Raw genomic sequence first — 27,103 nt, 5'->3', positions numbered from 1 at the left:
TAAATCCAAATGAACAACATTTACCGCTTTGTCAAAGGTTACCCTCGGAAGTCATCGCGTTAATGTCACTTCAGTGTCACTCGAGCTCCTAGAGCTCTCTTTAATAACGTCAAGTTCCCTATTAGATAGAGACGAGTTTCGAGAAAACTTATGAGCACTGTATTCACTTTTATCATCAAGCATTTCACGACCGCACCCGTTATAGTCTTTGTTTTCATCAGAATCATCCTCCACTATATCGTTCACTTCCACTTCTAACAAATTGTCGTTTTCTTTTAGTCCGTACGCGTTAAAGTTCCTCTCGTGACTCAAACTGCGTATTCTGTCGAGATTATGTTCCAGATGTTGCATATCATCATCAACACCTGGTGAATCATCGAACTTCCACTTAATATTCGAATTAAAATGTTCCACTCCGGGATACATACTTATACTATTACTTCTATGCCCGAAAATCGGACAGTTTCGGAACTCTCACAATTCCGGATGCCTGCCGTTGCAGGTCTTGTTGAAGTTTCCCTCATCGAGGCTCAAGTTGGAACGAGAACGACCGCAGCCAAGGCCAGGACTGGGTCTGAATAGACAGATGTCTGAGTTTTTCAGTCTACATTGTCGCGAACAGGATTCAATTTGGAAGGCGGATCTGTCGAGTTGCCTGTAATCTGTTGGGCCGTAGCCATCGAAATATCTTGGATCTTGCTTACAACTACTTGAGCATCCTTTGAAAGACCCTGAACATCTCAAGGGATCACGGTGACATGCTTTTTGGATGGCATGAAGGGATGAGGATGAAACTGTACGTTCTAATATTTCTCCCCAGTATTTTTCGCCGAGACCTTCGAACTCTCCTTTAGAGTGAAGACCATCAGACGTGACAGGGGACCCACAACAGCCTGTTGTAGGTTTTTCGTAACTCGGGAAAGACTTTGACCTTCGACAGCAAACCTGTAACAAGCAGAACCTCTTAGAACGTGAAAGAAGATACAATGAGAAGAGAAGTTAATACATCATTAAAATTAAACCGGGACACGACTCCTTACTAAATTGCTTCGAATTGTTATAGATAAAGAGGTTATTTTCCGTGTTTTACTTACATAATATTGAAGCAGTTCGTGACTTATTCTTCGAAAGTGACTGTTCAATAGCCAGTACAGGAAAGGATTCCAAAAACTGTTGCTCAATGCCAACCAAGTGACAATGAAGTCCAGTGATGGCGGTACCTTTATAAAAGAAAAAATATTACTCAATGATAGGATTATATATATTATTCGGTTTGGAAACTAAAGTCAAAGATTGCTGTCATATTTTAAAAAATATATACGTTTTGAGTCAGTTTCGATAAAATAAATTACATCAGGATAGGGGCAATATTTCATGTTTGTTCATTTTCAGACATGTCTGACATCCAAAAATGAATAAGCGTTAAATATTCATATCGACAATAAATTCGATGAATCAACACAGCTGAATGTGACATTCAAAAATATAAAATTTAGTTGTATAATTTATTAAAAACATGATAAAATACAAAATGAAGTTGGAAAATAAAATCGTATTTGTTTGAATAACACGGAGAATATTTTACCTTACATCCCGTGCAAGCCGCAACGACTTCCTGAATGGTGGCTGGAGTAACCATCACTATGAATCCTAACGACATAGCTGCCATAGTCCTTGAAGTACTCACACTATGTGGCCTCACCGGCGCCTGAATCTGCGAGAAAATTAAAATAATGAACTCTATTTTCATAAAAATAAGATACAAGTTGTAAAAAATATTATCCCTGACTCTGCGCAAGTATAAATTGTATTACAGGACACAGTAAGAAAATAAATTGTTGTCGTAATGTGAAAAATACTTCCATTAAAGCGTTCCAAGTAATTAATGTTGTTATAATTTATGAATAAAAGTTTTATGTATCTTTAATAAAACAAGTTATTATTATGTGTGTGCGGCTTGCAAAATATACTCAGCTTAAAATCGGCTGCTTGCAAAATCTTAAGAAAATTCAAAATCTTTCCAAATGTAACCAAAAAGAAGAACGACTTGTTCCATTAAATTTACGACCGAAATTAAGAGATTACAGAACAATCTCTACACCAATCACGATTTATGAAACACCAGTCATAATTCGTGGAATAACGCTTCGCTGAAGCTAATACGATGTGAAGGAGACGACGATACTTAAATCAATGAATAAGAAGAAGCATCAGCTATGCTTAAAAATAATACAATATATCATAAGAACAGCCATGGTGTAACGAATATTTGTGAAAAAGATATGAGGACGGAGGAAAACGAGGGGAATTTTATTGATACAATTACCTCGCGAGCAAGATTTTATTTATCATCCGGATTTATGAAGGTGACTTTGTTTGTGTAATGAATTTTCGTCTTTGTTTTATATCGGATGGAGATTGTCGATAAATAAATAAGTGAGTATATGATACGAGATTCATCTTGAAGTATTTGAATACATTTTGTAATTGATTGTTATTCTGTTTTTACGTCTTACTTGGTTTGAACGATGTTCTTCTTTCAATTGGATCCAAGATACAATTTAACACGTAATATACAATGTGGTAATGCTGTCAGCGTTCTGGGTACGTTCCCGGTGAATAGCGATACGAAGGAGTACTTCGACGCACAGCGCATTCTTTTTTTTTAATCATATATTATATTGGATATATTAGATAACATAATTTAGCTTAGACATATTTTCTAAACTGTTAATATTCTTGTGTAAATAATAAAATTTATACGCAGAATAAAAACATTGATGTATGTCTTACCACTACTTCGTGTTCGCCATGTGATGTCTTCGCACAAGGCACTGGCACTCCATTAGGTCTCATCGGCTCTGGGTCACATTTACTTCTGTTCTTACTGACGTGGAAACCAGATCCGTAGCAGTACATCAACGCCATAGTGGTAGGGAAGTAGTAGGCACAACATGATAATATTCTAAAAAAAAACAGATATTATTTAAAACGCTGTTCATATACAAAATGTTACACACTTTAAGTAGCGCTGAAAAGTCTTTCTCTTGCTACAATACTCGTAAAATGACAGATATAGTATAAGATTTACGAGTGTATGATCAGAAATGTTCTAGTACTAATTGAGATAAAATGTTTTACTATTATTGTATTAAATTAATTTGAAAAATAAACGATTCCATACCTGAATGCAACTCTGCTATGAAAAACATCACACGCCATGAGTCCTGTCGAGTTAAAATAGTATCCAGATCTTGGAAGCACCATGATAGCAAACAAGGATACGGAGAGTATCCACGTTATACTGATTACTAGCACGCAACCCTGAGTAAAGAAAACATAAAGTCTGTTAGAACAATAATAAAAAATGTATATCTATTATTTGTTTTATTTTAGCAAAACAGTATTATTCTAAACAACAAGAACAATACGGAAATCTCGCTGAATTTCAAATTTCTATGGAAGATTTGAAGCGTTTTCGCAACTAAACTGATTGTATATACCGCTCAGAAGCACAAAGTTTCCGCATAAACCTAATAAATTATACGAAACATCTTATTTCAAGTCACGAAAGAGTTAATTTTAAACACGTCCTGAACTACCCTTTATACCTAAGTAAGTTCGACCCCGATACTTAGAAAGTTCTTAAGCTGGTCGAAAGGAGATTTCCGAAAAAGATATTTATCACCACGGCAAACTCTTTTTAGGGGAATTGCAAGTTTTCTGAGTAAATCAAATATTTAAATGTTAAACTTCTTGAGTAAACAAGTCCTGGAGGCAAATATTTTTCGAACTACATATTTTAAATCCTTTTCGTGCTACCCCAAGAGAATATTTATTTATTAGTTTGAAAACTAAAGTTTCTTAGGAAAGAAAGTTCAGACAGCAAGTTTGTTGAACAACCATCGCTAATTGTTATAAGATATTCGCTGTGGTTACTTACCTTTTTACTAGAATGCTTATGATACTTATCAGGGTGTAGCAAATATAAATATCTATCAATAGCCATGCACACCAGAATTACAGCGCTCTGTTGACTCACAGCCCCGCGCAAAAGTGCCTGAAATAAAACCGCTTGTTTTAATGCTAATAAATTTAGAACCGAGTCACGTTAAAGATGAGGAAACATTGCTGGGAATCTAAATGGCCTTGATCTACGAAACAAAAGGACTTCTCCGTAAAAGGAATAACGAGTCAGCGGGTCGGCAGGCGTCTGGTGTAAGCTACAAAGCTTAAACTTCAACGATCCTTACTTTGTGCTCGGTCACTATGAACCATTAGGCGATACCGCATTATGTGCTTCCATAGAAGTTTTAGCGATTTTATTGTTTACGGATCGCTGCTCCTCCGGAACGTCAACAATTACCCTTTTCAAAGTTGTTCTTGTACCTATAAAGGGTCTTCAAATCGATTCCTTTACTTTGGACTGAAACCCTTTGTAGACACTTTTGACTTAACAATATTTATTTTTTGAATAAAGTTTCACAATTTTGAAATCAAAATTTTTTCCTCCCTTTAATAATTTTCAAAGTATCTCATAACTTTATAATTATCATAAAAATTAACGATTTCACCAAGTATTTATTCTTGGCATCCGATTACCTTTTAAACTTTGCTTTGCGAATTGCAAACTTTTTTCTTTCAAAGCAACTTTACTCATTTTCTCTTCATCTCTTGTTTAAACAAAGTTTCGCAAGGACTTCGTAGCTTCGCCTAGCTCTAACTGGATTAAGCAAGTCTCGTGAAATTTTGATGGCGGGCTAATTTTACTACTTAAACTCTATGTTTTTGATTGCAGCTTAAAATTTAACAACTAGTTGTCTTGGTACTTGAAAGTTAAATTTAAATCCTTGTCGACATTTAAGTGTCCTTGTTTTAACAAATAAGTACGTTATCGTTGAAGTAAACAAGTGTCGTATTTATGCTTAAAATAACTGCAGTATGTTATTTTCAACGGTGAAGTACTGACCTGTATCTGACAAAATATCTCGCCGTAGGGCCAACACTTGTACAACGCTGGAAGAAGTGCCACTGGAGCTATCAAGATCCCCGTGAACAAATCGTTTAGAGCGAGCGAGGTCAGCAAGTACCTTGGCTGTAAAATATGACAGTATATAAATTATTTTCGTAGAGAACTATCGCTGCAAATTAATGAGCAAGAAAGATAGTTGGATGGTCAAATAAGTTAGAAATGGAGGCGGTAATATTCTAGCATTCGTCACAAGAATAATGTAGTTATTATCAGTGAGGCGTCGCAGACTCTCATCTTGGAAGTAAAAAGCGTGAAATATATCGCGAATTTATCATTCTGAGTACGGAGATAGTGGTACTAAAGATATTGACTTTTGGTATAACTGCGGAGTAGAGCACTGAAATCGGGAATATTATTACTAGAAATAAATTACGACATTTAAGTACAAGATTAAGGTTATTATGACAGAATATTAAGAAAATTTTAACCTAGCTCTGAATTTTGGAACAAAATATAGAACCACCAAAGTGTTATTATAAATTGCATAAGCAAACGTAAACGTACCTGATTATCAATATACTTGATGTATCTCCGATTATTCAGAACACAGATCAAGACCAAATTTCCGAACACAATTGCCATAGACAGTGCAAATATGAAGAATGCTTTCAAGATATCAGCCGGGGCAGGGAACGTGGAAGGCCAGCCCTTGCCGTTCAGCCAACAGGAGCTGTTGGAAAGAGATGGCGCTACGAGTAGTGCGCCCTTGGTCGAGTCAAACATAGTCGGCGCCTGGAGGCCGCGCACTCTTCTCTTGAATAAGGCATTTAGATCATATTATGTTTCAACACGGTCTTCACACTTTCCTTTGCATCTGTTAGGGTTATGAAGCTGATTGAATTGATATTGAAAGTGTAACTAGAAACTTATCCATCATAATTGCTTGTGAGTTTTGTGCTTCTCTGGTCTTCTAAGCTCCATATTGCATCTGTAACAATCAAACAACGATTAAATTAAATAAATTAGTAAACACAATACTGAATCTTAGTTATTTTATTAATATGATACATCTGTTTGTTATGACAATCATAACTTAATAAGCGAAATTGTAAGGGAAAATTATATTTTCGTGAAAAAGTGAGCGTTGGAATGAAATGAGTTCTACGCCGGAAAACGAGAGAATCAATTACATCTTAGCTGCCAGAATTATTCCGAGAGATTGCCTTTGTCTTTTATAAGCCTGTGTATTTTCAACGTAGTTTCATTTCTATTTTACAGAAAAATAAATTCTCTTGACATAATTGGAGTCAAAGACTAAAAGCGTTAGAAAATTTATAAAAGACGTGATCCCCGTTCGACTTATAAGTTAAAACGGTTACAGAAATTCTTCTTCTTAGTTTTAAAAGAGTAGAAATAAAAGAGATCTTACGTGTGGATCGTGTCGAGCGTGCGTGACAAGACGTGTCTTAGGAATCTTTTCGAAGAGATATATTTTTCCGATCGGAACTTTTTCTCAGATTGGTGGCGAGAGCGCCGTCAATTTCCTGAAGGAAATGGCGTCCCGTGTCAAGAGTTAGTATCTTTAAATATTATATTGCATATTTTTACGAGTATCTGTTCGACCTTCACACATTTTATATCACGTTGGACCGCACCGTGATTTCAAGAAATAAAAATGAATTTTCATCCATCTTTAATATACGAGATAGATTTAGCATTCATGAGTTTCACTAAATTGTTTTGCTCTTGTAACAATAATGGTATATCCGCAGTAATAACAACTTAAACAAAAAATAACAGGTAAAATAAAAGGAAAATTAGATAAATTGAAAGGTCTTTTGTGGACTTACGTTGAACAAGCAGTATAAACTTACACTCGCCCTAATACCAATAAGGGAAAAGGGATCCAGAAGCGAAATTTTACTGGCGCTCATAAATTTGTTTTGTTCAAGAGACGGGAGATATTAGGAAGTTAATGCTAAGTAGATTGATCCATCAGAAGGAAGTGTAACGCGACGATAAAATAGTGAGTACTTCTGATCGCATTTGTGCCTATAGATCCCATTTGTACCAAGACGAGTATTAAATGCTTCACGTAAATCGATGAGTAAAATTTTATAGCTCTGCAAACTGTAGTATAAAAAATATTTTCGTAGCTTCTAAGGATTCATCAGATTCTATTTGGTTAAGCTCTAAATCTTAAGCGATTTGTGCGTTATTGCTGTTTTATAAACAGAAAATGTATGATAAATAAAGTAAATAAATCTTTAGTTGCTCATAAGCTATTGGATTTTTCGATCACAAGTTTAACCCAATTAAATTTCACATCCCTACGAGTTCTAATAACTTTAAGATTTTCCACCAGATAGCGGCTAATATTTTTCTGCCGCCGCCACTGAAAACATCGAAATAATTTTGAGCTCAAATTGAAATCTTGGCTCGGCACTTTATTTTCTCGACGCAACTGTAAATACAAGGATCTCGGCGTCCATTGCCAAGGGTGACAAAACAAAATAAAACACCTTCATTAGTACGACACAGAAGGTCACTCTATGTCCACGATGTTTTCACATAAAAACTACTTAAGTATGAAATTGACTAGAATGTTTACGGGCGTGTACAGTGACGAAACTAGGAATGTAGCACACGAGGTATTCCGGTGAAATTTTGTATATGCCTTCGCAGAAACGAGAGAAAAATAAACGCTTGATGTTTTCCTGTTTAGCCAACTGAAGTTCAGAAAATATTAGACGTTTCGCCTTCACTAAAACTGAACACAAAATTTTTTGGAACAAAAAGATTGTGCATTTACTTACGCCATAGTTTTATCCTATGAAATATTACTAGGAATAGATATAGTCCGATTAATTGCTCGTTAAACAGAAATTAAATTTTCAGTTGCAAAACATCTTGATCATCCAGAATAAGGTAGTTCTTAGAATATCAAGTAACTCTAGAGGTTTCAATCTCAAAACATAACCGACACAGAACTAATCCCTTGATAATATTGAAGATCAAAGAGAATTCATTTCTTAAGGACATTGAATGACAGTGCCCTCAAACTATTTGTAGATTCGGTAGCCTTTCGTAATACTCATTAGGATCGAGCTCTTTACATAAATGAGGTTCGGAAAGTAAATTGCGGTAACGCGGGTAAACGAGGTGGAGAGGCGGTTTTATTATTTAAAATTGTGACCGTGTGCGGTACATTTATGATAATATTTGTACTACAGAGAAAATGGTTGAAAGATTTTCTTGCTTTTTATATGAAAGTTATAGCGATGTTTACATGACGTGTTTTTCAAAAGCCTTATAAATCTGCGGTCAAAACAAGCTTATCGGGCTGAGTAAAGTGGTTATGGGTAATTACACTATTATTACTGTTGTCACCTCTCTTGACTTTGTACCGTTTAAAGGTCGACAAACACGATCGTAAACTAGCAATTAATTTAATTATGCGTTAGTTGCAAATATATATATAACCTTTATCGAAGAAAACTTACTTTTTAAATATTTGCAAGAAGACAGTTCAATAATGATAATATTTCAAACACACAGGTCAATCGTCGTATCAAATAAAACTCATTTACGATATCTTGAGGAATTAGTTAACACAAGTTTAAATGGTTTTAGATTTTTAAATACGTAAAAGTGAAAAAAAAATCTTAAGTTTATGAACCGTTTTACAAAAATCGTATAACAAACACTTTATTCGGGGTTCTAGATATGTCAACGTTAGACGTTGAAGGTTCTTAAATCGATGAACACCAAATAAAACGTTATCCAACATATAAAATGGAAATCCTCTCTGCAATGTTTTATGCACCTTAATTTTGTAATATTCACAATCATCAAAAATATTTAAAAATACACGGAGCAATAAAAATGTCGATATAATAAAACGGCACAAAAATAGATCATGAAAATTGTTCATAATCCTTATTTTTTATTGACACTACAAATAAAAAATTTAAAGTTAATTCGTTTTTATATATTTCGACAAAACATTTATTTAACATTGCTTTTACTGTCGTGGACACTGGCGAGTTGGGTTTTCACAGGAATCAACGAGTTTTTAAAGCAAACATAATTTTTATTAAGTCCACATTCCTTTGATTTCAGCCTACCTCTAATTTGTTTTCCTTGACTACCTGACTGACGACTGAAATGACTGATAATAAATATGTTTATGTTTCGCATGCATTTGTAGTGCTTTTAAAATCACGAGTATCAAGATTTTTATTAAAATTACTGCATTTCTAGTCTTTTTTTCCAGCTGCCCTAAAAACTAGGCCGAATTATGTAGTGACAATATTTGACGTTCGGCCAAACTTAGTGGCACATTTGGCGACGACGTGTCTAGCGTGCGGTGTACTGACCTTTGTTTTAGACTTCACAATATTTTTATTGGGAACGTTGCTTGAATATAGAAAATACTTCGCTATTAGTTCTTAGCTTCGAACCTTGGAAGGTCGAACACATTATTGCGATGCGTGTGAACCTGTTTGTAAGCCGAGCTGCTGAAGTGGCTTTCTTTTTTTTTGCAGGATTTATGTTTATTTTTCTTTTTATTATTTTATGGCTTTGTTTATATATCACGCGTTTTCTCAACTCAAGCAAGGACAAAAAGCTTAAAAAAAGTCTGCATCTCTTTCAGTTGCACGATTTTGCTACTATCGTCGATACTATTGACTACCGATCGTGTAACATTTGAAATTACTTTAAGAAAATAGTTCTTATGAACAACGCTTAAAGCGCTAATCAATTCTATTTTGTTAACTGCACATTTATCAAAACATCTACACAATCCTGATTTAAAAAAATATTTAGTCACAAAAATGTTCCTTTAGTAAAACGACTTGCTCTTAGTAATAAGGCCATAATACGCTATAAAGTTCCTCAAGACACCACTAAATATTACAAATAGCTTCCGTTTAATTATACTTGTTTTTATTTATTAGTACTTATAACTTGTATTACTTTGCCTGCTGATAACAGGCGTTGAGATAACGTTCTATTGTTCTAGAACAATCACACAATCAAAATAGATATTAGTAGGTACGTGATATTACGGCTGGATAGATAATTATAACTATCTACTAAGTACCGTTTTAGATAATTGTAGCATATTAGTACCTAAAATCAAATATCTGAGTAGACGTTAATATACCTATATCGGATTTCGTAGTTAAATCTGTAAATATCAGACGCTCCTTAAATATAGAACACTCTATTAAAAGATTCCAAATGTTAATCTTTCTGGTAAATGAAACGACCCTTAAAAGAACGAAAATGTATTTCTTAAGTTTTAATGCATTACCAACCCACCGAAGAGTCTGTTTGTTTAACTTTACGAACTTCTTTAAATTAATAAATAATCGTTAGAAAATTATCAGGCACAAGTATACAAGAAATTTGATATAAATAATAGAACGATCATTTTAAAGTTATATCTATACCTACGAATCCATTTAACAAAAGCGAGGGTTTTATTGAAGTAAATCAGTACTAATACTGAATACACGTACAGTGACTTATATCTGGACGTAACTCTCAATTTATCACAATATTTTACGTGTGAACATCACTTAAATCTAATAAAGGCCGCCAGCCCACGCCAGGGACCTATAAATCTTAGGCTTTTTACGAGACTTGACTCCGCGTTGTAATCTCAGGCAATAAAATAGATAAAATCGGGGGATTCCTTACTTTTAATGTCTTGCTTGAAATATGTTCAGTCAAACTCAGTTTAGCAGTGATTTTCACGCGTTAATGTTTGCTCAATAATAATTAATTAGTTGCTTTGAAATTGATTTTGGGTTATACTTATGTCTTAGAAAAATTTTCGAGAAAAAAATATCAGTATAGATTTTTGTGAACATCGATACATACATTAACGTTAATGGGTACTTAATAATGGCCACCAAATCCTTTTCTGACATTATATCATCTGAATATAATATTTCCCAGAAGGAAAATTAACAAATTGAAAGATCCTTTTAACTAATTTACTTTTGTATTATTTTGTCCGAAAAAAATCCTAATTCAATTTAATTCTCATTAAATACAAGGAATTTCAGCCTATCCGTCAGGTCTAAAGTTAATCAGATTAGGCGTTTGCTTTCACAACGCTTTGACAAATACAGTGCTACTTATTCAACTATACTTATTCAAGGGAGAAAGAATTGTAAAATACAACTTATTTGCTATCAATTTTCCACTACTTCATCTTCATAAACACCAATCCTAAGCCAAATTCTCACAAAACGAATATATAAAGAATGTTATCAAATAAGTAACTATGATCACGGAGAAGCAAAACAAATATTACAGACAAATATTTGCAATTATCGACAACAATAACAATTATACTTACAAACAAATTTTGTATATCTAAAGCCTGAAAAGGGCCAGCTTACTTCAATATCATTTTTTATTATTCTCAACATCATCTAATATAATATAATTGAATTCTAGCAGTTTCTATCTATCTCAAGAGAGAAGTCCTTTCAAAATGGTTCCCACAAGATACATAGATTATTATGTGTGATATGATTCAGTTTCACTCAGCCGTTATCCATTTATTTTTATGATAAAGTGTAAGAGACATGACGGTAAACGATTGTCGTCTTCAGTAGTTATTCTGTACAATGCCTGAAGGTTGTACATTGTATTCTGTTCGCCGAATGTCTGTATTTCTAGACGCTTTGTTATACTTGTAATAGAAGGTTTACTTATAATTATAGATTTGTATAACATAGTTTACATAGTATTTATTAATGTGCTCTTTAATTTATCTCGTTCTTTTCTAATGTCAACGCGAACTACGTACCACAAGACTTGTTAAAGATATTTTTTAATCATCGAACATAATTTGATGACAAACGGTATACTCCTATGTAAGTATCATAAGTTTCTGCATATATTATTTAGCTTGTAATGATAAACATATGAAAAAACCGTGTGGTATAAAAGGAGTATCGTAGCGATAAGGTTTTCACACGATGTTGAATGAAAATGTTGATCTAACTGAAGAAACATGACATAATATGAAGATCGCATTCATACCACGCAAAGCTGAGCAATACCTACGAGCATGTGACCATAATTTAGACTCCATATCTTCACAGGGCACGTTGCCAGCGATATAAAGTAGCATCACTTTAGATATTATAAAGGGTTATGCACACGTTTCATGCAACCGCAAACGTGGGCGGCGAACTAGAATAGCTTAGAACCAGTTGTGATAAACCTCTTGCCAACTTCTCTAACTGAAAAGACGATAAACCTGGAGAAATCTCGATATAAACTTTTATCTACTTTCTCGTTCCTTAGTTTTGTAACAAAGCCTTTAATGTTATTATTGTTCAACGTATTCAATACCTATGTTCCACACCTACGTGTTGGAACCTAGCCAACTACGCAAAATATAAAAACAAATTTACTCAATAAAAATGATTGTTTTTATACAAAAAGTTATTTGGCGATACCGCGCGTGGCTGGCGTGTCGCCACCGTGTGTTGCGTCGTTAGTCGCTGTGTATTCACCCTTATATTCGATGTCATGCGATAAAACCAAATAATATTTTTGTGAAATGCGTTATTTGCACAGTCGCAATCGTAAAATCTGTATTTTATGCTCCACCGCACTTCGAAGCCCGGCACGATGATAGCTTTCTAAAACGTCCTCAGAGTAAATCCAGTCAGCCGGTCCTTTGAAATCTTATTGAATTTTCTTGTTTTATTTGTTACCTACAACAATTGAAACATCTCGATGCTAACTGAAAAGTTCTGGATTGTTTTGTACTTAATGGATTTCTTATTAACATTTTATAGAATAAGAATAAAATTTACAATGATATATTTTATTTTGTTAGGCTAAGTATGCATAATAATGATATTGAATACATCTCTTTGAAAAACTATGCTATAGCAATATGTGGCTGACAGAACACAGGTAAAAATTATGTATCCGAACTTACAAACTTGATCCAATCCTTAGAATATAAGCTACAATTATAGCCATTCGATCGACTAGACTTATTTTATTTCAACGCGCCTCTGATTCGTTTTTTATAGGAATGAAGTGTAAACAGGTACTTATAACAATACAAAATCTACCAGGCTACGCTACGCTACTTTAAAAACCTAGCAGTGGTCAAAGTTTCTTTATCTGTGGTTTTGTTGCTTTTGTTACGTGTTTTCGGCATAAAAAAATAAGGTTATGTAATTATGAGGTTTCTTTTAGCGACGATTGGGCCGGCGCCCCGGAAGCCTTGGCTAACGGGGGCGATACTGTATTCTGGCTTCAGTGGCTTCGGCTACCGCCAACAAGCCGAGCTCCCCACAGAGTGACTTACAACCAAGTTACGATTCATTTAACAATCCCTCCACACTAGATTTTTTGTAATAATATTTTTATACCATTCCTTTTGTGAAGAATTGGGCCTTTCCGATTTAGGATGTTGTTCCAACTTACACAATGAAAATAGGTTATACAGAAATTACATTGTAATTTACTTGATTTAGGCTTTCCTTTGTGCCTTTAGAAAATACGTGACAACGAATAAATCAAAGCCTTCGTTTGGTTTTCTTATATTGTTTTGTTAGTAGTCTTTAGATACAAAATTGTTGTAATTTTGAATCTAAAATGAAATGAAACATCTGTTCTGGAGATTCTTAATTTAGCACACAATTTATTTAATGTATACGTAGCCGCAGAATAATAGTCCTTGCCATTTTATTTCTTCGATCCTACAGTGAAACTGCATCAATAGTTTTGTGGGACATCTACTTAATAACTGTAATAAAGATGTCTGTTTATAAAATAAATAAATAATAAACTAACATAGAATTGTAGAACATGGACAATTTAAAAAAAGTTTATCTCAATAGGATATACATTATCAGTTGCCAAGATTAATAGTGAAACTATCACCATAACTACGAAGTTACGGTGTTGAGATGTCGACAGATAATAATCTTATAGATAAATCTATAGTTCTAGTAACTTTTACTGGACACATATCTCTTATGCACTGGTCTACAGAGTACATAATTTATTCGTATTTTCCTGCGACTATCCTTTAATGCACCTTAGGAATAGTGATGAAATCTTATGCCTTAAATTTTCTGTAGAGAAATGAAAATTCTGTCTCTATAGAAAATTTTGATAAATGATATAAATATCGAATATCAAGGGTTTGACTATTTACATGTACTGGAATATTCTGTTTTTACGGCTTCCAAAAATAATAAATAAGAAAACATCAAATACGCTATTAACTTTCCGGGAAAAAATGAGTAAACTACATACAGCGTATAAACAGGGTCTTACAATAATTTCCAGAAATTTATTATCTTAATTGCTTTACATACCAGGTTTTATAAAATGTACAGAATTTACACATTTACTTTCCTGTTTTGGTTCAGTAAAAGGTATTTTATTATTATAACAATATTTGCAAAATTCAACTTCAATCATTTGTCTGGGTTGCAATTTATTTATAGAAACTTGTGACATGCTCAAGTAGTACCTTTGTAGAGTACCGACAATGGTTTAAAATGAAAATATTATAAAAGTTTTTATGGAAAACATGCAAGAATGATTTTTACTTAATATTTACACTGATCTTTGCAGCATTTTATATCTGCGGTTTGTTTGTCCGGAAAGGTATAACCAAACTTCCGCAAAAGAGATATAAAAATAACAAAATAAAGCTTTCCATTTTCTACAAAAAGACAATTACTCTACATTACCACTAAATAACAAGGAAGGGCGTATCACAAGTGATAAATCTGCAATATATTCGAGTAAGTGTCCCTTAAAATAAACGCACAAAACAGGTCAGGGATATGTCGTCCCATTTGGCTGCAACATGAACTTGGCTAGTTCGCCAAGACTGAAAACCGACCTAGGTTATGTACGAAAATTATTCTCATCCAGTTCTTTGTGCCTTCCTTTATATGTAGACACAGGCTTTATTACAGTTGTACAACGTTTGCTGATTAAAAACCTTTTGTCGTTTAATGAAAAGTGTATATCAAAATTTGTTGGTAATGTTTGCATCGAAGTAGAAGCAGAACGAGCAGTCGAAACTTTATTATGTAAATAGTCTAAGAAACACCAAGTTAGAGCTTAGCATAATTCATAATAATTTCCAAGCTAATTTCGTTCTCTAATTTGAGGGCTTAGCGATATTGTTGGTAGTAAAGAAAATTGTTTCCAAATTAATAATAGAGCTGTCTACAAGAGTTAAAATTGATTGTTAAGGATAAAATGAGATGAAGTCGAGCCTGTTTATTTCTTTGAACCATTTGTAACGTTCAATTTATCATTTCTTGTAGACAGCAACTACCAATCTGTCACTATAAAGATATTCGCAATAATTTATCGAAGTCTTTGAACAGTATTCCGGGCAATATTTCATTTAAATAACATCTTACCGTTGCAAAGTCAAAGAAACTTTGTATTTATATCGATATTTGATGTGAAAGTTTTCACATTTGCACGGAGAATAAAAGTTGTAGCGCTACTTTAAATAGTAATAGCTTCCTTCACAATCAATAAATTTTGTAAATGCACAATCAAATAGTACACTGGAGGGTTGGGTATCCACAATCATCATCATAATGGGCAGTTTTCCTGCACTAACTCCTTTCCTTGTCCAGTTTATCTGACATTACAAGGCAATAAAGGGCGAACTTCTGAACTGAGCGGTAAAGTTTGGTCAGCTTATTTTTCGAAGGCATGATACAGGAATTAGTGATCGCGTTCCGGCTTCACTCTCAAATTGCAATTCGCCGAGACGAAAACATCGTTCGACACGGTCTACTACACTCGTGTGAGGGGAAAGCTCACATTTTTACGATCAGTTGTTCAGAATAGGTTTTTATTCTAAGAAATTGTTATGCCCAAACCGGAATTATAGCGTCGTATTGAAACGAGACGGCCTGCCTATGTGGTTTTATTTTATTTCTTTCTATTTACGTAAAAATGTTAGGGATTAGCTATCCTATCTCTAAGTGCCATTGTATGGAGAACTATATATTTGTAGGAACGATTTATAGAGACTAGGTAAAACGTAGGTATACAACGTATTTTAATTGTTCTAAATTATCATAAACTTCAGTTAGTTATTAGTTGTACGAAAATAGCACGTAAACAGACTCAATAGTTTTACTATAACTTCTAAATTTGTTAGTTCGTAGTCAATTGTAGTAAGAAGATATCAAGCATTTCTGAGAAGTCGCACGATGTTTCACTGCTCGTACGAGCTTCCAGGAAATACACTAAACCACGAAACAAACTTAGCCCTCGTATGAATTTACAAAACAAATGCCTTTCTAAGTTTACAACGTCATTCGGAAGTCGAATTAAATTTGATTATCCTGACTTCACAAAACTTTTCTACGCAAATTTCCTCGCGAAAAACAAATAAACATCCGATCAGGAAACGGCAAGCAAGTTTCGTGGGGCCTTTAAATCACAGCCTGGATAATGTCCTTCGTGTTTTTATGATCGCTTCCCGGGGAATAGCTGAATAAAGATAACAGAAGTGCGCTATATACAACCACATATAAGAGCCTACTGTATATATGTACTTGCACATGTATAAGCGTTAGTGGAATTCACCCGCTAATCACGAATTGTGGAGACGCACGACTTACAAATCCTTACAAGGAAAAACTGTAGGCAATTTGTTTGACCATTTTTACTTTCCCGACAGAATATTATTAATATCGTTGGCTAAAGTGGGGTTATGTGTAAATGTGATCGTTGAGCTTTTGTCCTTTTCGGAATATGTATGACTCAATGTCGCTTTATGGCTGTATCAAAAGCGTAACTTTGCTTTGATCAGTTTTACAAATTGAACTAAATATGCTAGACAATAAAAGCTAGATAGTCAATGATTTTTTAATAATCATCGATTTTTGGAAAGTATAACGCTATGCGTAATGTCTTATCTGTAGATCACTTTCAGCGAAATGTGTTTTACTTACATTCTGATACTTTCATCTCCTAAATTAACCTTTACTAAACGTAAAACGACGGAGATCAAGAACTGATATAAGAAAATGCATACGGTTTCTAGCAAATTAGAACGAAAGGATGAATTTTGCGGCTACTGGCCAATAAATTCTCGGCGTTCTATCACACGTTTGAACAAATGCGTTGAGTCCACTTTCATTGTAAGCATATTAATAAAGCTTTGTTAGACAATTAACCACGCAGTGCAATTACGTCCTCGGTTTCATATTCTGTTTGTCCAGTGGTCTCTCATTGTGAAAGCCTTTTTTCTAAAGGCATGTTAAGCTAAAGTTTTAATTATTATTTGCATACTACCTACACCTATGCATGGTTTAGGTATATTTGACGCAATGAATAAAATAAGGAAGTAATTTTATTAATCCACACAACAATCAAAATGACAAAACCTAGTAATACCTTTTAAAAATTGTAGACAAAAATTTAATCACAACTTAATCCTCGTTGCGATATTTTTAATGATCAATAATTTAATTGAAAATGCATCAGCTTTAGGAAATTCAAACACCTACAAAATATATGAATTTACGTAATTTCCAATACTAATAACATACCTTATAATATGATACTTTTATAAACTTTCATTTATCACAAAACATCCCCTTCTTCTATTAAAAAATGAACTTAAAATAACTACCATCACAAGGTAATAAACATTGAACCAGACTACAGTATATTAGAACAACTTTTCTCGGAACTATTCTTTAAAACTCACTACAATTTATCTTTTGTAAAGTCCTAAATGAATGTTCGTAGTTTCATAATGGCAATTTTCTTCAGTGTGTGGGTTGTAACGGATACTTCGCTATCACCATGACCTGTTTTCTCCTCTCTTATGGGTTGTGTAGGAATAATAAACATGTTTCCGACACCACTGGCTAGTAATTTTAGCGATTTATCATTTGTGTTGGATGTTGGTCTATAAATTGCGATGGTAAATAATTGCGTGGGGATCGTTGTTGCACAAAAATACGCGCAGATACTTATTTCGCGAACTGCAAGGAATAATATGTGTACTTCCTTGACCAGTTGTTTATTTAAATCAAAATGAATTATTTTCTCGTTTCATAGTATTACTTATAGCAAGCTTACTTACCGTATTTTCTCTGGCAATAATTTTTTCAAATACAAATTACTGATGTTAGACATATTATATATGGGTAAAAATAAAGAAAATCATGGAGTGCAAAAATATAACTAGTGAATAGTCATGTTTTTATGAGATTAAGATAAACAAAAACCTTGGGTATTTATATTTGAGAAATGTATACGAAACGAATAAAATGTAGATCGCTTTATACCAATCTACCTTAACGTAATCAAATAAAAGATAAATGTCATAATAAAATGAAACTCACCGCTAAACGAGTAGCAAAGTAACCACATACGAATGAAGGAAAATTTACTGGAGAGGCTTGATTTGAATATAAAAGATAATATAATGATTGCTCGTGAAAATCGTATTACCTAGTCAGTCATTAAACACAAGAAATGTTTGATTTCAGATTTTTTTAGGTTTGTTAATGTACCTACAACACATTAGTGGAGAGTTATACAGCAGGCAGAGGTGAATAGAATTTAGAATTTATATTATCAGTGACCCGCAGGTCTAGTCTAGCAGTCTAGTATTCTTATCTTTACCTCATACAAAACATCCCATAAAATAAACACACCTACATGTCGACCTCAAATTCATTCCGATTATTTTCACCATTCTACGTGTAACTTTGCCGTAATACTGCCAAGTCGTGAACTCATACCCTTTCTTCGTTCCATTATTTGTATTCAGAATACGTAAACAATTGACAGAGAATAACTTTTAGGTACATTTGCGATTCGCCCGCACGATTGATGTTCTTCTAACTTTATCAGGAACAAAAAATGTCCTTGTAAGGAACATGTCGATTGTAGGCAGTTTTAGATAAATTATCTGAATACTCTAAGGGCCTGTACATGTGCTATCGTTATACAAACAAGGGGATATTTCGAGTTTTTTTTTATAGAATAGCTTTTTCAAACTTACATATTGATACAAGCTTGAAAAGGCATTTCGTGCTCTATCTGAATTGTCTGTATTTTATGCATTCCGTAAAGCCTGAAATTATTAGTTAATACAAAACCAAAGCAGTACACTGTAAACTCATTATTTGAGTAGTAAGAAATCAGTGATTAAAACGTTCTTGAAAGTGCTCATCAGCTTATGGATACACAGTAGAAGTTTTAATAAAATCTCTCCAGATTTTTTACACAGTGCCGGAACTCACATGGTAACGACGAACGAGATAACAGTTATGTAAACATTAATTTCTCTGAAATTTGCGCTTGTATTATTACGTATTTGTTTTCATACCAATGAAAGGCCTATAAGAACATTGAACAATAAAGTCAAAAAATTTTAAACTCATATTCACATGTTAATGCATATTTTAATGATTATTTGTTTGTGTTGTAAATAAACCATAGATCTTTTATTCAGTGGGTACAATAGTAACGCGAATACAATAAAAGTTCAACATTATGAATAACTACAACAGGCCGAATTTTAATTATTTATGCTTTGTTACAGCTGAACTTTTATTATGTTCAATGCTTTTGTAACAGGTTATAAATTATTTTGTAATAGTTGATTAATAGTGTACCAATATCACAGTTTAAAATGAATATAGTGTTTTTTAACTTTAAAAAAAAATCTGGATTGATAAAGATTACTAGACGCTTGATTTCACTGTTATATTTTAGACGTAAGTATAAAATACACTCAGATTTTTCTGTTTGTAAAGTAACTACCGGACACATAATCAAACAACGAGCAACTATAGAGACCAACCTATCAGAAGCTAAAAATAGTCACTATATCGTTTCAGGAAACGTTTCTATATTAATTGACATCGTGATCAGAACCTAGATTCTCTACCACTATCGACTACCTACAACCGGCAAGCAATTAAATGATTTTGTATCAACATTTGATCGGCGCCTCTTGCGGGTGCCATAGGAACAATTTTTGAAATAAGTACATTTTAAAAGTCAAAATCTCGACTCTCGAGAATAGCGCTGCAACAGTCGCATTCGCTATCATATTTTATACTCTACATACAGATAGTTAATAAATGTCATATAAAATAATCCATCAAAGTCTTGCTATTTCATCGATACGGCGCCTAAGTTAAAGCCGTACCGGAGGCACGTCATGAAACTCGACTCAGAACACCTGATGGAAAATCAATAACAATATTTGCATATCTCAACAACAGCCAATATATTTGCTGATGTATGCTCATTTTATTCATTAAATATGTAATAAACCTGCCGTGTGGTAAAAGCGAGTATGGAAGCCTATTTTTTTGATCGCAATATTTCCTAGTTATGAGACATTATAAGAAAAGATATTTCGCAGAGCTTTTTTATCAGATATTAATAAGTGATTGTGCTGGGTATATTTTTATAGAATAGGTACAGAATTATGTGAGAGCCAGTTTATAAGAAAACATTTTTGAATCACTGGTTTATTAGGAACCTTAGGGGCTGAAATAGTGAAACATTTCAGCGCGTATAAAGTATTAGATTTACCAACTATTAATTTTATTATTTTGTTGTTTATCTGCATTGACACACAGATTTGGCGTCAACCCTCTCTAGAATGGTATCTTAAGTACTTAACCAATACTACCCAAAGTCCAAAAAAGTCAAATCCTCAGACAATACTAAGTACAAAGGGTTATTTACGACAGATACATGTTTGACATTCAAGTACTTAAAATTTTCAAGAACCGATACTCGTCAACTGAGTATGTCGGCGAGTACCGGATCTTAAAAATTTAAAGATGATTTTAAAGCGCTGTATTTGCTTCTAGTTTAAGTCTGTCGATTTTAATCCCTCCTTTCTCTTTTCTTCAATGAAATCTCTAACCCTACGTTTTATCGTGGAAGAATACGTTTACAAACGATGGTTATACTTCAACCGTCATAGAAGACACTTAACCTATTGAATCACAGATATGATACTTTCTGTTCAAGCAAAACGACAGATACCCAAAATTGGTGTCCATTTCCGTGCCTTAATCGCATCGTTTGTCTCTCAACGTCACAAAGGAAGCGTTGGAGAGTGCGAACGCAGACAGGGAACAAATGGTCCGTACTTGAATCGACGTCACTTGCTTTTACGCGGTTGATAATGCATAGTACCGAGTGCCACCGAGTTGTCGACGCGTCTACGGTAATTGTACAACAAGGAGAAAACTACTTGTTTAGATTTTTCTTTCTTCACAAAAAACTCTTTGATTTGACTAATGTAGCGCTGCAGTAGATCAAACCTTCACAGTGAACAGTTTACGGATAGATGTATTAGAATAGTACTAATTTAGTCTAATTCCATTGATCAAGGGTCGGTAGTAAGGCAACATACAGACTGGACAGTAAGTTGCGGACAGTCGTTGCACGCAGAGTACAGTATGATAACACCGCGTCCGAGCCTTGTCCAAACCCTATCCACGACTTATTTCCTTTCTGTTTGGCCTGCGCACATAGCAAAATCTCCGATATTAAATTATGTGTGCGTTTTTGTCGCGATAAATTTAATAATCTAGTGATCGTCTAGCGTATCGTACTGACAGTTCTAACTCACTATATTTAATGCAATTCATAAATTTCTCAAATTGAATGCTTATTTCGAATGAAATATACTCGTATTGGATATTGTATTTTTCTTATAAACTCACCTCGTTTGACCTTTAGTTTGAGTGTAAATAATATCAGCTTATATTTTTATAAGATTCATTTAAGTCTAGACTTCATAAGATTACTACTTCAATAAATATTTTTCAAATCTCGAGTTGAATCGCTTTGGTAAATTGGAATAGTAGATCTAGAGGTCAAGATTGAATTTACGTGTATTATTCTTGTACATGAAAATACTTTTTATTTCAAAACATTTCATTGAAACTTGTTTAAGAGATTGAAAGAGTCTCAAAAGATAAATATGAATTAATGACTGATAAAAATATTTGATTGGTATTAAGTATGGTACAAATAATAAAAGAAATATATACAAGATATAGTAACCTTATTGAAGAAGAGCAGTGATAGCCGAGTGGTTTAAGCTGGCATCTCCCACTTGCACTTCACGCAGGTTGCAGGTACGAACCCGAGGCAACACACCAATGACTTTTCGAAGTTATGTGTGTATTAGAAATAATTATCACATGCTCCAACGGTGAAGGAAAACATCGTGAGGAAACCTTGCATGCCTAATATTTGTTTAATACATTTATTGAGGGCATGCAAAGTCCCCAACCCGCACTTGGCCAGCGTGGTGGACTTAAGGCCTAACCCCTCCCTTATTACGGGAGAGACCCTTGCCCAGCAGTGGGACAGTAATGGGTTAAATTTATTTACCTTATTGAATAAAAAAAATATTATTAATATTAAAATGTCATTCATTGAAAATGTAGCCTTAGCATATCATAGTACAATTATGCAACTCGCACTATTCTTGGCAATTAACAGGGTTCTAATGATGATTAACCAAGTTTAACATAAAGAAAATCGATTTAACCAGACTTATTATAGTTCGCAAGACATCACTAGCAAAAACTAAAGCAAACATTTCAAAGCTTAGCCTTCATTCGGATATCAATCATCTCACAAACACTTTCTGGGAAACACTCAATTCTGCGAATCCATTGTATACCAAATCAATCTAAATAATTATCAATTTCCACACGATTGACCATAACAATACATCCTTTACACCATGGCTATTAATCTGAGCTTCTCAAGTGCCATAAACAGCCAATCGAACGGACAATGACAACCCGACAGCTGTAAAGCCTTTATGACGTTACCTGAGTAATGGAGCAATATGGACGCCACTTTACCTAAATGGTACTTAGACTGAAGACTATCTAAGATAAGTCTTATCTAAACAAAGGTAGGTATAGACTAAATTGTGATTGGAAAGATTTGTGAAATGGGAGATAATGCTGTGGAAAGTTTGGTTTTTGTCTGGAGGGAGCTACAGAAATATTTTTGTTCTAGGAATGTTTTAGGATAATGATAGCAGTATACTTGGGTATAGTTTATTTTTTAATAAATATTTCTACAATATGTTTGTAGTTGTCTTATTTGAGAAGCAAGCCTAGTGTTAACTTTAAAAATCAACTTAGCTTTTAAAACAACCAACCTCACCAAACCTTTTAAAGTTTATCAAACCTAAAGCGATTTTAGTATTCTTCCTTAAATCCACATAAACCTATATAAGATAATTGTTGTTATTTTTCAGTTGTTTCAATAAATGTATTCAACATTTAACCCAATTTCCATAATGCTATATCACGAAATAGGCAATAAATAGTTTATAAGTTACATTTTATATTTTTGTATGTTGTTTCTATGTTACTTACATATAAATGTTGTGCATGTCTATAATTGGCGTGAGCACAAGACTTGGCCTTTACTATAATATTTTTGTATACTTTTGTGTTTATGCTGTTGATATGCCAAATAAATAAATAAATAGGCTGTGGTAACTTTTCAAACTCTCGCAATAATATCCTTGAATTTTCTACCTGAGACTTCTACGATAACATTGAAAAGTAGATAGCTATATGCTACCTTAATGTTTTTCTTTAAGCGGAAAATTTCAAAGAAAATACCAACTTCGTGAATTTATGCGGTTTCCTTCTTTATGCGGTATTTTATTAAATCTTTTATACGTAACTGATATTGGAATATTTACCGAATTTATGTTTTAACGCAAATTTTACTCGATTGGTATCATCCGCTTAAAATTGAGCTATATAAGAGGTTATATGACGTCTTGATTTTATACTCATCCTGAGAATTTCCTAAAGATTAAAGTTTGAAACTAAATCATTACATTTATATCCTTTCACTCCGATCAAACTATTACATGTAGCATGATTTACATTGCGTACTGTAATCACTATGAGCCATATGGAATATATATTATGTAGCTACAACAGTAAACCCTAGAGAACCAAAAAAACATAAAAAATATGTTTCTATTAAGTAACTATTATGTTATATTATTGGAATTTTTGTAAGACTACAAAACCACGTGTTCTTTCAAAAATAGTTAGTTATTTTTAGCCCAATAACGTTGCTATCGAATATTTAATTTGTATTACGAGCACGTCGGACTGAAACTTTTATCTTCACAAGATTATAGGAGTAATAATAAACCAATTTTCTTCCGTTCAACTCAATTTTACAGACGTGCGTGATAAACTTTTTTTTTTATATCAATTTGAGCAGGCCTTGATGATAGTCTACTATATAAAAAAAATCGTTAATTGTTTAACAAATAGAACGTTTATATTGGAAACAAATAATATGAAAGGTCTGGAAGTTTTTAATCGTAGTTATATCGTGGATACCTAGCAATACAAATTTATCTTCCAAAATCTCTAGTAAGCCATTGGTTCGGTATATTAATAAATAATTTTATTATTTCATTTATTTATCTAATAAAATAAAACGCAAGAATTTACTGCTTTGTGAGTACACAGGAAAAAGGCTGCGTCAAATGTTTGAAAGTGTGTTGCATTGTTAGGGGGCGGGGATGTGCATATGCTTTTGCAGTTTGAATAATCACGACATGCTTCTCGCTTGCTTTTCACACGCTTGCCTGCACAGACGCATGGTAGCATAAGTACAAACCCCTCATAGTGCCTCCATCAGAAGCACTGTGAGAGCGAGGTCTTAGGGGAGAGCGCAACAGTCGTGAAGATCCCTAAGGCAAGTCCAGTAGTTATCCTTCCCGTGGTTGCTTGCCCTGTTATTGGTCCAGTTCCCTCAGAAATGGATATAACCGAAACTACTGGGCGCCTATCGCAAGGATGCTGAGGTCACACCTTTGCGAGTTCATCATCTTACAGTCAAGATGGTGGACAGAATTGACCTCCTGCGTGTTTGTGCCGTGCGCGGGAACCCGTAAGGAGTGGATGAAAGAATCCTGGGGGTTGAGCTGAATGTCAGCTGCGGCTGGCAGGAGGCAACACGCCTCTTTGGTCTGGATTTCCTCCGACACGGGCGGTCAAGGGCTAGCCACCTGCGATCAAGCGGCTGAAGCATCCGGTCAGACGGTTGCTGGCGAGTTTCCTGGAGTGATGGAGTCGGCAGACGGCGGAGCAGAACCTCTCGCAGGTTGTGGTAACAGGTGAGTTGTTTTTGCACCGTTTAGTCTCGTCGGCGACGCACTTCGGGGAGCTATATCGGTCCGGTAGCCTTGGTGCTATAAAGCATCCCCACATGAGGGCTCCGAGGAGGGTGAGGAGCCGGACTGACGAATCAAAAATCAAACAAAGGTATGGATAATCTCAATAACCAAACCCAATCCAGTGCGAAAGCACCTAATGCGCTAAGCGCAAAGCCAACTGAGGGCGTCAGCGGAGGCGACAGCGACTCGTGTTGCTGGACCGAGGTGTCTCGCAAGAGAACCTGTGGGCCGCCACGACAAGCTGGAGCCAAAGCCAACCCCAAAGTTGGGTCAAGAGCGGAGGGGAAGCCCGAAAGGCAAACCGAACGGGCCACAACAGGCCCGAACGGTGTCGACAAGGCGACCCAACCTCCGGCGTATGAAAGTGCCCCAGGGAGCAGTGGCGGGAGTTTCCAGAGCGGAAGGACCGGGGTGGCCTCTAGGGGCCCCCGTGGGCCACCGACCTCTGACCCCAATACCAAACCCAGAGGCACGCAGGAGGGTCCTAGCGCTTCAGCACAAAGGCGTAATCGTCGGCTGAGGAAGCTGCAGGCGCTCCAGAGCAGCAGCGATGCACCTACCAAACGTGCAAGGGAGGTAAGCGACGGGTCACTAGAGCAAGCCCGGGAGGCCAAAAAGCCAAAAACCCAGGGCTCCTACCGAGACGTCGTTGCAGCCAGCCTCAGGATGGCGGTCATCCTTGAAGGGTATCCTGAAAGGAAGATGACCATCAAGGAAGGACACAAAGTGCAGGACCTGATGTTCGACCGGCTGATGGCAATGACCGGTCCGCCGCCCCTCGTCAACATGGGCAACATCGTGTCCGGGGCACTTTTCTTCACCTGCGCCGATGAGACCTCAGCGAAATGGCTGAAGGAGCTCACCGGCTCAAAGGTAGGTGAGGATAAAACCATAAGGGTAGTGGCAGCAAAAGACCTACCGAAGCCGGTCAAAATGGCCTGGAAATCGCGCGCCGCGTCCGAAAAGGACAACAGGCGGGTGCTGATGCTGGTGGAGAAGATGAACCCGGGCCTGAAAACACAGGAGTGGCGAGTCATCGACACCCAAAATGACGAGTTCACGGTGCGCAGAATCGTCATGATGGACAAGGACTCGGCCGAGTTCATCAAAGCCCGGGACTACAGGCTACCCACCGGCATCGATTTCAGCATATTTAAGCTGCTGGAAGATGCCTCCCCGGTGGCCAGTACTTCAGGGGAGGAGCAACGAGAGCCGCCTGAGGAAGGAGACCCTCCCATCTCAACGACGGTGACGGAGCCTGCGAACCCACCTCAGCGCCCCATGACCCCCGGAGCCCCGCCATCCCCAGTGTCAACCATTGGCACTGAGGACCTTTTTGGGGAAATGCGGAACCTGGCGCTTGAGGAGGACGCTCTCCTAGAACCGTCTCCCGACAGCGAGGCGGGCGGCGACGCATAGTTGCCCCCCCACCTCCTTCCCCAAAATGAGCCCCCAGTCAACCATCAACATGGAGGGTTTAAGGTATGTTCAAATTAACCTACAGCACAACAAGGCGGCTACGGCCCTTCTGGCACGAGCCCTAAAAGGAGGCAAATTCGACATTGCCCTCATACAAGAACCCTACATATATAAAGGGGAAATCAAAGGATTAGACGACACTGGAGGAACAATATGGAACTCCAGAAACTCTAATAACGGTATGAGAACGTGCATATACACCAGGAATGGCGTAAATGCATGGCCTCTGCACGACTTCTGCTACAGGGATCTGACGGCAGTCAAGATCAACACAGGGGGAAAAGATAGCAGCAAAACTATCATCTCTGCCGCTGTCTACCTTCCCTATGAGGAACCTAACCCGATCCCAACACAACTTGAAGGTC

General features: G+C 35.6%; 1 protein-coding gene across 1 annotated transcript in view; it reads right to left on the bottom strand.

Moving 5' to 3' along the window:
• Positions 1 to 445: 445 nt before the first annotated feature.
• The window catches only part of LOC142975939 (trace amine-associated receptor 1), a 58,489-nt gene continuing 31,831 nt past the window's right edge, over positions 446 to 27,103 (bottom strand). Inside the window, exons 2-9 of the mRNA XM_076119103.1 lie at positions 5,537 to 5,960; positions 4,970 to 5,095; positions 3,944 to 4,060; positions 3,185 to 3,324; positions 2,794 to 2,965; positions 1,586 to 1,714; positions 1,095 to 1,220; positions 446 to 945 (exon numbers count right to left, since the gene is read on the bottom strand). Coding sequence (XP_075975218.1) covers positions 475 to 945; positions 1,095 to 1,220; positions 1,586 to 1,714; positions 2,794 to 2,965; positions 3,185 to 3,324; positions 3,944 to 4,060; positions 4,970 to 5,095; positions 5,537 to 5,755 — 1,500 coding nt within the window. The 5' untranslated portion in view covers positions 5,756 to 5,960 and the 3' untranslated portion in view covers positions 446 to 474. The remainder of the gene's footprint in view (positions 946 to 1,094; positions 1,221 to 1,585; positions 1,715 to 2,793; positions 2,966 to 3,184; positions 3,325 to 3,943; positions 4,061 to 4,969; positions 5,096 to 5,536; positions 5,961 to 27,103) is intronic.

The sequence above is a fragment of the Anticarsia gemmatalis genome, chromosome 10 (assembly GCF_050436995.1).
Source record: "Anticarsia gemmatalis isolate Benzon Research Colony breed Stoneville strain chromosome 10, ilAntGemm2 primary, whole genome shotgun sequence".
NCBI lineage: Eukaryota > Metazoa > Arthropoda > Insecta > Lepidoptera > Erebidae > Anticarsia > Anticarsia gemmatalis.
This window is presented reverse-complemented; position numbering and strand designations above follow the sequence as displayed.